The sequence below is a fragment of the Lampris incognitus genome, chromosome 9 (assembly GCF_029633865.1).
Source record: "Lampris incognitus isolate fLamInc1 chromosome 9, fLamInc1.hap2, whole genome shotgun sequence".
NCBI lineage: Eukaryota > Metazoa > Chordata > Actinopteri > Lampriformes > Lampridae > Lampris > Lampris incognitus.
Genome location: NC_079219.1, coordinates 25,300,080 through 25,314,684, shown reverse-complemented (window position 1 = coordinate 25,314,684; position 14,605 = coordinate 25,300,080). Strand labels below are relative to the sequence as shown.

General features: G+C 42.9%; 1 protein-coding gene across 3 annotated transcripts in view; it reads right to left on the bottom strand.

Annotated features, from left to right (window-relative positions):
• Window positions 1-4,318: 4,318 nt before the first annotated feature.
• LOC130117724 (neurocalcin-delta A) overlaps window positions 4,319-14,605 on the bottom strand; it is a 122,175-nt gene continuing 111,888 nt past the window's right edge. For all 3 annotated transcript variants that reach the window (XM_056285901.1, XM_056285902.1, XM_056285903.1), the window contains 3 exons: window positions 7,668-7,773; window positions 5,842-5,961; window positions 4,319-4,799 (listed from right to left, as the gene is read on the bottom strand). In XM_056285901.1, coding sequence (XP_056141876.1) covers window positions 5,864-5,961; window positions 7,668-7,773 — 204 coding nt within the window. In that variant the 3' untranslated portion in view covers window positions 4,319-4,799; window positions 5,842-5,863. The remainder of the gene's footprint in view (window positions 4,800-5,841; window positions 5,962-7,667; window positions 7,774-14,605) is intronic.

The following is a 14,605-nucleotide window of genomic DNA, read 5'->3' as shown; positions in this document are numbered from 1 at the left end:
ACTATTCCTGTTGGGTCTCAAGTCATAAAACAGGATCACGTTTATAAGCCAGATCTCAAACAAAGGAGCCGACCATCTTATCTTATCAGTGCTCATCTGTTTTGTATGATCTAGACAAGAAGGTACAATAATTGCACTGAAAAGCAACATTTCCTACAATCAGCTTCCTCTGTACCCCCTATCAACCCTTTCTGCTCCTGCCTTTAGCGGAGGATGCAATCGAGTTACATGATCAGGTGTTTAAAAGGTGGCTCAACACCTCCATTTGCCAACACACAAAGTCCTAAAATGGTGATGGGGACTCAATCTGCGGTAGTTGAAAGTTGTTTTCCAAGCAGCTTATGTGATTTAGTTGTTTGGAGATGTTTGTTGAAAACGTTTGTCTTGTATTTTCATCAAGGTGGATAGTACGTGATCTGTAATTACTCCTAATGTCTATGACTATAATTTTGATTGATTTGTCAGGGCATAACACATTCCCAAAGACAACAGGTCGTACCGCTGTCGTCTGTTAGGAGGTTGTTATGGGACAACGATTGTGTGGTTCCCTTTCTCAGTTTCACTGTTCATGTCGTTGACTGGAAGTGGTTCATATTTGCGATATTATCGAGATAGCTGGTCCCCAACGTATCTATCCATCTGCAGAACCACAAAGTCTGATACTTGGGGGAAACACTTGGTTCACTGAGTTATTACAGAAGTGTGTGAAGGCTTCTCGGTCCTGCAGTACTTCCATGCAACATGTTGTGAAATCTCTTTTAACTGAATATGTTTAGTTTTATATGCAGTTGTGTGTCCCTTGTGGTTCATTGTACTTAAAAAGTGCCTTGCTTGGTAGCTTTAAGTTATTGTATATATCTTAGCTAAACAAGTGGCTTAAGCAAACTATTATTGGCCAGAGGGTGAGAAAGTCCCTCCACAACAATAAAAGTTTTCTGTTTACCACGAGAGTCGGGGTGTGCTGTTTGTTGAGGGTGAAAAGTGCCAGGACTTTAAAAGGACCTGAAGCTGGAGAGAATTTCTTGGCAATCCTGAGTTATCTTGGTTGATGTACAAACAAGGAGGACATTTTACATGGTACCTCAATGGTAATACGTGTGCATCCGAGATCTTTTAACCTCAGATGTGCACCAATATTCTTCTGCAGGGAATAATTCAAAGGCTCCAGGCCATGAAATATATCTTTGCAACTTATGAAGTACAGCACATCTCCACCACCTCTGGTAAACACACAGGCTGCATTTAGACATGGATGCTAACAGTAACCGCTCGCTATCAAACTAAGGACTCTTGTCTTTTTCACCGGGACTGGAGAACAACTGTTATTGGAGTACTGTATTCAGCTCATTGTAGCCCCATAAGATGGTACAGGCTACTGCTAGAGGACTTTGCTTTGCTCCTAGATGACTTTGGAGAGTGTGGCTTCTGTGATAATCATCTGAAATCAAACAAACCACATGCACATTTCTGTTCCTTCCTTCACATTAGAATATATTTAGATAGCGGGGATCCATGTGTTGCCCTGCCACAATCTGAAATAAATGCATTTAAAAAAGGCTGTTAATATTTAGACCTACACTGCACTGGGCCATAACCATTTTTTTTGTGGACCCCCCCCCCCTTTTGCTCCCCAATTGTATTCCCAATTACCCACTCTTTCCAAGCCATCCTGGTTGCTGCTCCACTCCTCTGCTGATCCGGGGAGGGCTGCAGACTACCACATGCCTCCTCAGATACACGTGAGTCGCCAGCCGCTTCTTTTCACATGACAGTGAGGAGTTTTGTCAGGGTATGTAGCACACTATTCCCTCCAGTTCCCCCTCCCCCCTGAACAGGCGCCCCAACTGACCAGAGGAGGCGTTAGTGCAGCGACCAGGATACATACCCATATCCGACTTCCCACCCGCAGACACGGCCAATTGTGTCTGTACGGATGCCTGACCAAGCCGGAGGTAACACAGGGATTCGAACCGGCGATCCCCATGTTGGTAGGCAACGGAATAGACCACCATGCTACCCGGACACCCCCATAATCACTTTTGATAGATGACATACGACTTGCATTACAAACCACCAATTGTGTAACCACCAACGTTACACAATTAAACAGACACAAAATCAACAATAGCGGACAAGATTTGCAGATTTAATTTTTGCTTTTAAACTTGACCCCCCCCCAAAAAAAAGAAAAACAGCATTGTGTTCAAAAACTACAGTCACTAATACAGGATACCATACAAAACCTACAAAATGCAACAATTACAATTTGTTCCAACAGATAATTGTACAGTATAAATCTCTATAATACTGTTTTTGTTTTTATTTGGCACTTAACCACAAGATGCTATTGTGTTTTAACAGAAATGTTACACCTGACGCAGATTTTAAAATTCGTAGAAACACAATAAAAGCAATACATTGTGACCATATCATTGCAGTAGTTGTTATCCTTGGTTGTTTCAATGTCCACGTCTTTTTTTTTCTTTCTTTACAAACAGCAGTTATTCAACAAAACATTCAAAATATTCCAATCTGAAAACGATTCAATATCCGACACTACTTATTTCAGCCCTGAGGGGCTTCGGTTACATTCAGGGCAGGGTCCAAATGGTCCTTGGTTGGGTGCCGTAAAAAGAAGAGGGATGTTTTCCTAAATGTTCAAAAAGGATTTCATTGCAGTTTAACTTCACTAGGTAGTACATAGTGGAAAAGGTTGGGAAAGATGGGGGAGAAAATGGGATGAACGCAAAATGCCCATGAGGCGGACTCACAATGTTACAAGTGTGTTGTGTGCAACTCAGTCCAGCGAGCTAACAAGACGCTCCATTTTTCTTCCATTTTTTTCTTCTGAAGACAATTTTGAAACGGATAGCAATCCTCTCAGTAGCAAGATGATTTGGGGTAACCGGCACTGATGGGCTGATGTGTGGCTGACTGCATGTCATGCCTAAAAACTGAATTGTTTAAGTACTCGCGTAAATTCGATTCACGTTGACGAGTTCATTTTAATTTGAATGGGGGTGAGTGTACTCAGTATTGGGGCGACTGCACACAAATATCCCTGCAGGATTTCAGTCCTTCTTGTGCATCTGCAACATGTTAGGCCATGGCTTAGATCCGTTTGGGTTGTAGAATGACAAAGGGTTCAAACAATGGTGACGGACCACGATTTGATTATTAAGCTCACCAGTTGGGAGGGAAACCACACATCTACAAACTAAAATAGCACCCCCATCAGCAGTGCACGCCTACAGTAGATGTACGCTTCTGGACAGGTTGTTGTGCCTGATGTGAGGTCGTGCTTTCCTTAGTTAAAGCAACTCCTTTTCATTTTTGTTGTGTAACATTGACTTCATCTACTAGATGTCAGCTTTGTCAGTCCATGTGCTGTCAATAACTCTGATTCGGGCTAGTTCAAATGACAATATTATGTCATTGTGAAGCTGATACCGAGCCGGGTGGGCAACGAACTGTTAGCCACTGATATCCATAAAACACACATATACACACATGCACATATAAGTCACATGCATACATGAGCCCTATGCCCCATCAGCCTACTCATCAAAAATTGTTTGACATGCTGCACGGAAAACATCTAAAACTCAATGTGAATAAGTTGGGTTTTGTTTTCACACACAGTAAATGACAAAATAGAAACAGATTTGCATGCTAGAATAGTCCTCAAAGCTTCAATGAACCCCCCCCCCCCAACTGTTTATTTTGCAATATTGCATCTTGACAACAATGGAGTTTTTTGTTTTTGAGAATGGAGCATCCGCAATTGTCTGACATAAAGTCTGTTTGTTTAATATATTTGGATGCCTTGAAGTCTATCTACACTTAAGAGAGCAACTGACGGAAACATTCCTTATTGATTTTCTCTACAGAGGGGCAGTTGCACACTGCAACTACAAAATGATCTCGATGTCTAATCCATGCAGACAGCCTTGGTGGAGGAGGATAGATACAGGGATGCACTTTATCCTTCATTACAAATGTGATACTTCACAAAGTCAAATTACTAACGAGGGCGTATATGCATAAGTAGCACATGTTTACTTCTTGAGGCGTTAAATCCCAGCACAAAAATATGAATTAAGTGTATCAAGTTTGCAAAAACACAAACACACAAACACATTCTCACAGTAGAAAAAAGGGGAAAAAAATCAGTTCTCTTTCTGAGCAAAGGGACAAATATCAAAAGTCCTTTCTGCAGTTAAATAATTCGGAACTATCGTGATATCCTCTCGTTCAACATCAAAGCCATCATCATCATCATCATCATCTCTCTCTCCTCTCTCTCTCTCTCCTCTCATGTACTCCCTCTGTCTATGGTACACTGAAGAGTGACAGAGGATCTGGGGTTTCTCCACCAAAGGCCTTGCAGGGCACAGAGAGCCAAGAAAATGCAGTCAAGCCAATATTGCAAACTCCAGTTTGTATGTATGCAGCGTACTGTAGGTCTTTCTTTATAACATGACATGCCAATTGGGAAACGGTGGGACTGTAGTCAACTGGTGGGTAGTTGATTGTGTTGGTGGTGTTGGTGGGGTGGGTGGGTGGGGGTTGGGAAGTGTTTGGGGTCTGTCTCTGCCGGGGTTTAGAGAGGCAAATGGGTCTGGGAAGGGAGGAAACTATGGCCCCATGTGCCTTCTTTCCTCAGTGTGTAATTTGAAGGCCTGTCCTTCCTCTTCATCGTAATCATCACCACCATCATCATCATCTTATTATTCCTTCATCATCAGTCTTCTCCGTAGTGGAGGAAAAGGGATATCTGGAGTCACCCGAAGAAAGTACTGTGAAGATAAGATACACACAGGTTGCAGTAAATGTCCACAGTATCAGTCAAAGACACAGTCTGGTCGCAGGCCTTGCTTAAAAGTTAGCAAGGAGCAATTCAGGAGCTACACAGACACTATGGGGTTTTGCCATTTATTAAAGATTTACACTTTAAAGCGAGTCAAGCCTTTACTACCCCATCATATTTCAGTGTTTAAGAGGAGTGACTGTAAAGAATTGATGAAAGCAGTGAGCATTTATCTGAACATAACATAATGAATTACTAGGCTCTTGTTTTTGCAGTTATGATCCCCTGGAATGTTGGACTTAATAACGATAGCAAGGAAAACAACAAATTAAACCCATCTATAGCTTATATCTGCCAAGTTCCTTCCTCGCTGTTCCCATAAGAAAATATAACAAGACATTAAGGCAATGTGCCTTGGTGGATTTTGCCAAGGTAATGCCTCTCTGTAGACTTTCAGACCGGGAGTTGGGAAAGCACTCATCTGGTAAGAGCCCTGCTGAAGAAGCACGCCTGTGATTTATGAATAACTTCTTATGACCACAGTAAAGCAATTCACTAAAGCACTCAAAAAAGCCCTCTCTCTGATGACATTTTGAATTTACTGGGTAAAACAAACATTAAAGGACAGGTTCAGACCTCATTTAAACACTGTTGGGCTCCATTGAGAATTGTGCAGATAAATCCTTCACTGACTGCTTCAGTATTGGAAAACTGAAGGTCACCATACAGTCAGTTGCATGTCTCTTTGTTTATTTGATGTTGATTTAATACACCTCAAAAAGGAGGAAACCTGTAGTACGACTACTAATTGCGCTAATGTAGCAAGGAAAGTTTGCAGAAATACAAAAGAAAATAATTTTTCACTTGACAGAAAAGTGTGGTTTGCCACTAATTTTTTCAATGGAAAAAAGACGTTATGGTTTTTGAAGACTTAGATAATTGGGAGGAATCTCTTTTTCGTTTTTTAATTGTTGAAGACCATATGACAGTTAAGACGACTCTTTTTAAGACAGTGAGTAGAAGAGCCTTACACGTCATGTTGAGACCCCTGGTTTAAAACTGTCCAGCACTGCTGGGGTCGCACTGCAGCAAGCGGACGATGGAGGGGTCACTCTTCGCTCCTTTAATGAACTCCTCCAGAGATAGCTTGCCTACAGATATGCATGCACGCACGCACCACGCACGCACGCACGCACGCACGCACGCACGCACGCACGCACGCACACACACACACACACACACACACACACACACACACACACACACACAGAAATAGAACAAGAAGTGATTTGAGCATTGTCATTACGTAATTTGCACCTCCCTGAATAACACAACATAGAAGAACAGGAAAAGCCAGGCAAGAAACAGAGAGAAACAATAACTACATTTCCATCCAACTTCTTTTGTGCAAATTTTGTTATTTTGAATAAAAAGAACTTGATAGAAATAGCAGATTTGAATACCCCCCCCCAAAAAAGGTTTTGCTCACTTGAGGCAGGTACATTTTTAATTTATAAAAAGACGTGCGATAAATGCGATGGAAATGACAAAGAAAAGATTGATATCTGAATAGAATTTCATAATACCTTCATTCACAAGGTTTTATTTTTATGCAACATTTAATTATTTGCATGAAATCTATGTGAAAGTTGGATGGAACCATGGCTACTAATGTGACGCAACACACTAGAAGTTTAAGCACACTCATAATTTATGTGCACACGGGTAGACATTGTTGTAAATACACATTAGCCTGATATTCCAAGGTAGGTCCAGATGGATAAAAATTGGAAAATATACAGTACTGGTTCAACATTGACATTAACCGCCCTCCTGGACGGAAAAATGAGTGAGGTTTGCAATCTCTATGTAATCTGACTGGGTTCAACTATAACTGAGGCAATTAGACTAAATTAATTTCAACTTTAAAATCATAACGAGGCATAGGCAATTTAGGTGCTAAAAACTCTAAAGTGATTGTGTCCCCCCTTCTCTTTTTCTACCACTCAACTAAGTTATGATTTATAAATTGAATACTTTGCCAGGGTTCACTTCTCACCATGAGGTGGCAGTATTGAGGAGGCTCTCTATTCCTCTAACTACCCGTTACTGTTTTATACCACACTCAAAGCAGACAGGAGGGCTTTCCCTCTCTCTCTCTCTCTCTCTCTCTCTCCCTCTCTCTCTCTCCTCTCTCTCTCTCTCTCTCTCTCCTCTCTCTCTCTCTCTCTCTCTCTCTCTCTCTCTCTCTCTCTCTCTCACACACACACACACACACACTCTCACACACACACACACTCTCACACTCTCTCACACACACACACACACACACAACACACACACACACACACACACACACAGCGTCCCTGAGTGCTCGTGATTCTCATCATAAGAGCCAAAGAAAGAAGACACAGTGATTGCTCCTTCTTTGTCTTGCTATCTGGGTCTGTCTCACACCTTTGAACAGCCCAAATTGTTTCTCTCGCTCTCACTTTTTTCTCTTTTCCAACATTTTTTCTCCTCTGACTAGCTTTACACCCTATTGTTTTCTTCTTGTCCCTCTCTTTATCTCGCTCCTCCTGTTTCTTATGCATGGTACTGTAGTTTGTCAATGTGAGCGTGTGTGACGGAGCCGCTATCAGTGGCTGAATGAAGTGTATTGTGTATGAAAGTGCAATCCCAGGTCACTGGTGAATTGTGTTACTGCTGAGTCGCTCCTTTAGGCTGGAGGACAATGGGTATGCTTCAGCATAGCAGCGCTACATGAGTTGCTCCAACACATGGAGTCCATACCACAAGGTGAACACCAAGTCGAAACCAAGGACATATGCTCTGCCTATGGACAGAGGGGACCTACCATCCCTGTTGGTGTCCATCTGCCTGAAGATTTTCTCTGTCCTCTTCTCAGGTGTCGATTCATCCTCAGGCATCTTCATCACTGATGAAACCATTTTATAGATTGCCTACATGGGAACAAGTTAAAGTACATGTGTTTACAGAAAAAAACAAAACATAAGACTCCCCCAAATTTTACCCAAATTTGAGGGTTTGTCTCGGTTTTGGGATTCAGGGCAAAAAGGAAATTTCTTGTCTTGAGGAGACTGATAAGAATAGGACTTATGTTTTGGATTGTTTTGGACTGACTCCCTAGCAAATAAACAACTAATGATGTGAATACATCTGCTTATTATGTGCATGCTGAAATAAAGGTGTAACGACTGGACAACGACTCACATGGCTACAGTTAGACTTGTGTTCATGTGATTCTTCAAATGTAGAGAGATCGCATCACTCTGCAGCCAAACTTGCCATGAAAATGCCAGTCATGTGGCCACCCCTATGTTAAGTTCAACAACGTTCCTGTCTACATCCCAATGGGAGCCATAAAGACAGATTAATTCAGAAGCTTACGAGTTAGAACAAGCACAGCCATTCAACAATGGACAACGTTACTTTCACATCTTCAAAACCAGATATGGAAGTGGACAGGCTCGCATCCAGATACATAGCCGGAACACCATTCAGACACAATGTGCATGTAAGCAGTGTCAGGAGACAGGAAGGCGGCAAATTGTAATGCAGACACAGATTTAATCCTGGCCGAACCCCTGTCCTTATCCTCACCCTCTTCCTTCAGTATTCTTGGTTATGGTTTAATTTCTAGCTACACGAAGGGCTAATCCATGATCATGGCATACAAGCATCTTGTGATTCTTGTTTGTGATTGAATTTCTTGTTATTTACTTTTCAGCTTGACAATTGTTGCTGCTTCGACCCTCTACGCAATATAGATGGAGAAAAATAGACTAAAAGTAGAATAAATGACCTTGTACTGCAGCAGCCTGTATGCTGCTGCTATCATCTTACAAACACAGCGTCTTTGTAAAATAACAGCCCTTTATTACAAAAAACCTTTATTACAACCCCCCCCCCCAAGACCATGGAACTCCAACAGTTCCACAACACAATTAATTAACAGCCAGTCTATCAAATTGGGTTGTAACTGCAACACACCGTACGGGCAAGTCATTTACCGACACGCAAGATCTGATGGGATCATCCTTTGTGCTATTTAATGTTCAAATTCAAATACATTCAATTTATTTCGCCGTTTCAGTAAGAGACACCGGCTGTGGTGCATCCCCTCTCAGGTGACACCATCTAACAGGGCCGTCAATTTATTTACACTACAATACCATACCATATGCAGCAAAATTAGACAAAAGGACATGCTTTATATACCCCATGTTGGAAAATTGAGCTGTGCATCAGCAGCGGACATAAACAGAGGAAATGCAATTAAAAAAGAAAGACAATAGGGTGTCCGGGGGGCGTAGCAGTCTATTCTGTTGCCTACCAACACGGGGATCGCCGGTTCGAATCCCCGTGTAACCTCTGGTTTGGTTGGGCGTCCCTACAGACACAAGCCAGATGTGGGTATGTGTCCTGATCACTGCACTAGCACCTCCAATGGTCGGTCAGGGTGCCTGTTCAGGAGGGAGGGGGAACTGGGGGGAATAATGTGATCCTCTCATGCGCTATGGCCCCCCGGCGAAATTCCTCACTGTCAGGGGAAAAGAAGTGGCTGGCGACTCCACATGTATTGGAGGGGGCATGTGGTAGTCTGCAGCCCTCCCCAGATTGGCAGATGGGGTGGAGCAGTGACCGGGACGGCTCAGAAGAGTGGGGTAATTGGATGGGTACAATTGCGGAGAAAAAAGAAAAAGAAAAAAACAAAAAAAGAAAAAAGAAAAAAGAAAGACAATTACCAAACATTAGACAGAGTCACAATAATATCCGTCCAGCAACTGTGCTGGTGATAACTGTTAATAACAAACGAGAACCAGAATGAAAATACAGTCACCATTCAAATACCAGATTTTCAGGGCTTAGTGAAATATGGGTGGAGGTAAACACGAAGGTGCAAATCACACTCAACAGTGTTGTGTCTTCCCTCCTTTGTGTTGCATTAGGGGGTTTGTCTATTGCTAATAAGGAGGGGGATTCGAGGGGGATGGGAGCTGACATGTGACCAGGGGAGAACTGAGTGTGATTGCTGAGCTGTGCAAACTTTGCATAGGCTCTGGTTATGCCTCCTATCACACCAGCAAGTGTCCGTCCGGTCTGAGGCTTCAGCAGGCTGATACAACCAACAGCCATGTTCAGCCTAGCCTGGTCTGCTATAAAGTGAAAATAACATTAGTCTTTACCCACTCTCTTTTAAAAAAGGTACGAATGCATGTATCAAATACGGTGGAAACCACTTAGTGTGATCACCTCTGTCCAGGCCGGTTTATCATGAGCGGTTGATCACTTAAAGCAAAGTTGAGCTTTTGTTGTTTTTTTTTTTTTTTAAATGATCATCTAATTGAAAAGCGTACACTTGCTAAATAAATATAATATAATGAAACACACAACTTCATTTTATTGTATTTAACTGAATGACAGACAGCCTACTGTCGGCTATTGTACTGTAACGAAATAGGAAAATGCTTAAAACACGTCAAAAAGGAAATTCAAAAATAAACTTTTGTTATCGTAACATTGCTTCGCGTTGCCATAAGTACATTTTAAATAACAGTATACCAAAGCCTACAAATGAAAATAAACCTATACCATTGTTAGGTGAGTTCAGAGGAGGATTTCCAAAGTTTTGGAGTGGAGGTGGTGCCATTCAGTATCAAGGGAGAGAATATATACACACACACACACACACACACACACACACACACACACCAAACAAAACATTTGATCTTCTTAATCCCCCCCTTTTTTTCTCCCCAATTGTACTTGGCCAATTACCCCGCTCTTCCAAGCCGTCCTGGTCGCTGCTCCACCCCCTCTGCTGATCCGGGGAGGGCTGCAGACTACCACATGCCTCCTCCGATACATGTGGAGTCGCCAGCCGCTTTTTTTCACCTGACAGTGAGGCGTTTCACCAGGGAGACGTAGCGCATGGGAGGATCACGCTATTCCCCCCAATTCCACCTCCCCCCTGAACAGGCACCCCAACCGACCAGAGGAGGTGCTAGTGCAGCGACCAGGACATATACCCACAGACACGGTCAATTGTGTCTGTAGAGACACCCGACCAAGCCGGAAGTAGCACGAGGATTCGAACTGCCTATCCCCGTGCTGGTAGGCAACAAAATAGACTGCCACGCCACCCAGCTGGCCCAAACCTTCTTAATTAACTCAGTTTTAAAATATATTTTTTACAAATTTTCACATGTATGAAAGACCCAAGGTGATTACTTTAAGTATAAAGTTTGATCACAATAATCCAATTAGTATAGGAATGATTTTTCCTGGCGACTTTCGATCACCATAAGGTATTGATTATGACAATGGTGATCACTGAGTTGTTACTGAAAAAAAAACCCATTAATTATTGCAGTGACTCTTTCTGATCAATTTTGAGGCCATTTAGGTACTAGAAAAGGAAATGCTCACAGACCTCACAGAAATCCAATATCTGAGGCCCATTTCCCAAATTTCCAACAGGGCTGTTTCTTTTCTTACCAATATCCAGCAAACATGATTCCCATCTTGACATGCTGTGGCTTTCTAGGCATCTCTCGACACACATAACACTCTGCCTGCTACTCGCTCACCCTGGTTGATAGTCTGTATGTGTCTCCACTCTCACCTCGTCTTGTGCATTACTGTGAGAGTTCCCTTATTTCTTTCTGTAATTTCACAAGGAAATCTCTCAGGGCGCTTTTCTCCGCCTCTCAGTCACTCTGCTTCCCTTTCTCGCTCTCTCTACGTTTTTCTCGCCCACACACAGAGGCACCTAGTTTGGCATCTTTCACAGACATTATGCCAACCTTTACAAAGCACTAAAGGTTTCAGCAGCATCCATGCTGCATCCTGAATGCCCCACACAGAAGAGAGATGGGGGCTCTATCGTGCATGTTTTGTATTCATATGGCAGGGTGCTCCCAAACAGGATCAAAGCATCAATTTCTGTGGAGCCTGACGGAACCTGACCTTGGGCTGGGTGGAGGACAGAGAGGGAAATATGAAAAAAACAATAACAACATTTAGCTACTCAGCCATTACTCAAGTCTATAACTTCCCACTAATGGATCAGAGAGGAAAGTAAGAGCGAACACAATCACATTACCATCCTTCTCACTGGCTTAAAGCATGCACACATGCACATATACCAGGGTACACATAGTGGATGCATATCCACTCTCTCTTATCTTTACTGCAACAATAAATACTCCTTCCAATAATCCAATTGAGTGGCGATCTATCCATCTAGCCTCCTCCTGCTCCATTCAGTCTCCGTTAATTACCTCCGGGGAAGCTCTTTACACACACCTCTTCTTTTGAGACAATGGCCCTCAAGCCTGTCTGGCACAGCCATGATAGCACTGTGTTTCAAATGGAAAGGTAGATGGAAAGGTAAAACCTCAACAATTGATGAGAGGACAAGGTGGTTTTTATCCGTCTCGTTCGGGGGTTCTGTCACTATCTGAAGAAAATGAGCCGGGCTGGCTCTAATCCATCTCATTCAATTACTCCCACAGCAAGGACAATTACAAGCATCACTAGCATTTACACACTCTCTGCAGGATTGAGCACCAGCATTGGCACACTCTGGTAAATGGAGGCAAATGTGAAGAGAGAACACTGAGAGCAGTGTGGGAGGAATGACAGGATTTTTTTTGTGTTTGTGAAGTATTTGGCAAACACTGTCCTTGATAACAACAGTTAGTAGATGTTATCTCTTTTAAATGAGACAACGGTGTGTTGAGACCACAAGCTAATCCTAATAACACTGTACAACATTTTTTTTTCAAACGTTTTGCTTCCTTAAAAAAAAATCAGAGATTATGATAGACAATGTCAAACTGAACACAAAAATAATTTCAGATTTGCTGTATCACGTAGGAATTTGCAGAAAACATTAAAATAACATTTATTGAATTTAACGTGTTTAATTGCATAATGATGCTGGCACATTGTGTCAGTTCATCGTGTTAGGCTTTATGATATGCAATTATAATTGCATATCATAAAGCCAATTGGTGTTTCACAGACTGTAAAATATTATCAACAAGTTACTGTATGAATAAAAATTAACAAATAAGGGGCGTCCCGGTGGCGTGGTGATCTATTCCGTTGCTACTGACACGGGGATCGGCGGTTCGAATCACCGTGTTACCTCCAGCTTGGTCAGGCGTCCCTACAGACACAATCGGCCATGTCTGCAGGTGGGAAGTCGGATGTCGGTATGTGTCCTGATCACTGCACTAGCGCCTCCTCTGGTCGGTTAGGGCGCCTGTTTGGGGGGGGGACTGGGGGGAATAGTGTGATCCTCCCATGTGCTATGTCCCCCTGGTGAAACTCCTCACTGTCAGGTGAAAACAAGCGGTTGGTGACTCCACATGTATCGGAGGAGGCATGTGGTAGTCTGCAGCCCTCCCCGGATTGGCAGAGGGGGTGGCGCAGCGACCGGGATGGCTGGGAAGAGTGGGGTAATTGGCCGGATACAATTGGGGAGCAAAAAGGGGAGAAAAAATCCAAAAAGAAAAAAACAAAACAAATGAAAAGACTAATAAGCAATAATAAATTAAAAACCAACAATCTTCCCCCACTTTTCAGCTTTCACCATCATTACCATCTATCTGCCCATACCACCTCCATTTGAACAGTGCAAAATGAAATCCAGCTGACAATCTGGTCTCCTATGCAGCTGAGGATGGATTCTTTAGACCAGGGATAGGCAGCATGGTCCAGAAAGGTCCGGTGTGGGTGCAGGTCTTTGTTCCAATCAAGCAGTTATACAGTCTATAGATCAACCAATAGTCTTTGCTAAGGACCTTGATTTGTAGACTCAGGTGTGTAACTCCTTGGTTGGAACAAAGACCTGCACCCACACCGGACCTTTCTGGACCATGTTGCCTATCCCTGCTTTAGACTGAGTTGAATATCAGCCTTTCCAAAGTCAGGTCAAGGCTTGATATTTCCTCAGAAAGAAAGAAACTGAAGCAGGCTCTGTACTATGCTCTCAAAAGAAAATACATTAGCTGATGTCCAGGATGACTAACAATTTTACCCATTCACAGTCACACCACATAAACATTCTTTCAGGTGCAAAGCTTGCACACGCTTAGACACATGTATTCTGACTCATTAAGGTAAACCCCCCCCCCCAACTTCAAGTTGCTCTTATCCTCTTATCACCTTCTAAACGGATGTGGCCCGCTGAAAAACAGGACTGAGTCATGCTGTGCGCTCTTTTGTCCACTGGAATAGCAACACCTTTTTAATGGAAGCTGGGGAGACAGTGTCTATGTATGGAAAACAATGACAGGTGGGGTCTGACTCACATCCATCTTAGTGCAGGTAGGCTAATTCAAGGCCCTTCTGTATTTTCGCCAAGGCGTGTGGTGCGACATGGGGATTTGTGCAGGCGAGCTGGTATTTTGTCTGCATGTTGCACTCTTTGGTAATTTGGTGACTTGCTGTGTGCTGAGGTGGGAGGAAAGGCACAGTAGCGGGTGTATCGTAGTCAATCTGGTGGCATGCTGCAATTTTAATGTCAAGAATGACCGTTATTTGCGCCGTCCACCACCCGCCACCACCAACAGCGCATAGCACACTTCATTTTTGTGCCTTTTTCATCCTTTAGTTGATGAGGGCGCACCACAATAGACCTGCTTATTTCCATATAGGCCTAGGTTTCTACTTTTTTTTGTGTGGATTTCTCCCCAATTATACCCGTCCAATTACCCCACTCTTCCGAGCCATCCTGGTCACTGCTCCACCCCCTCTGCT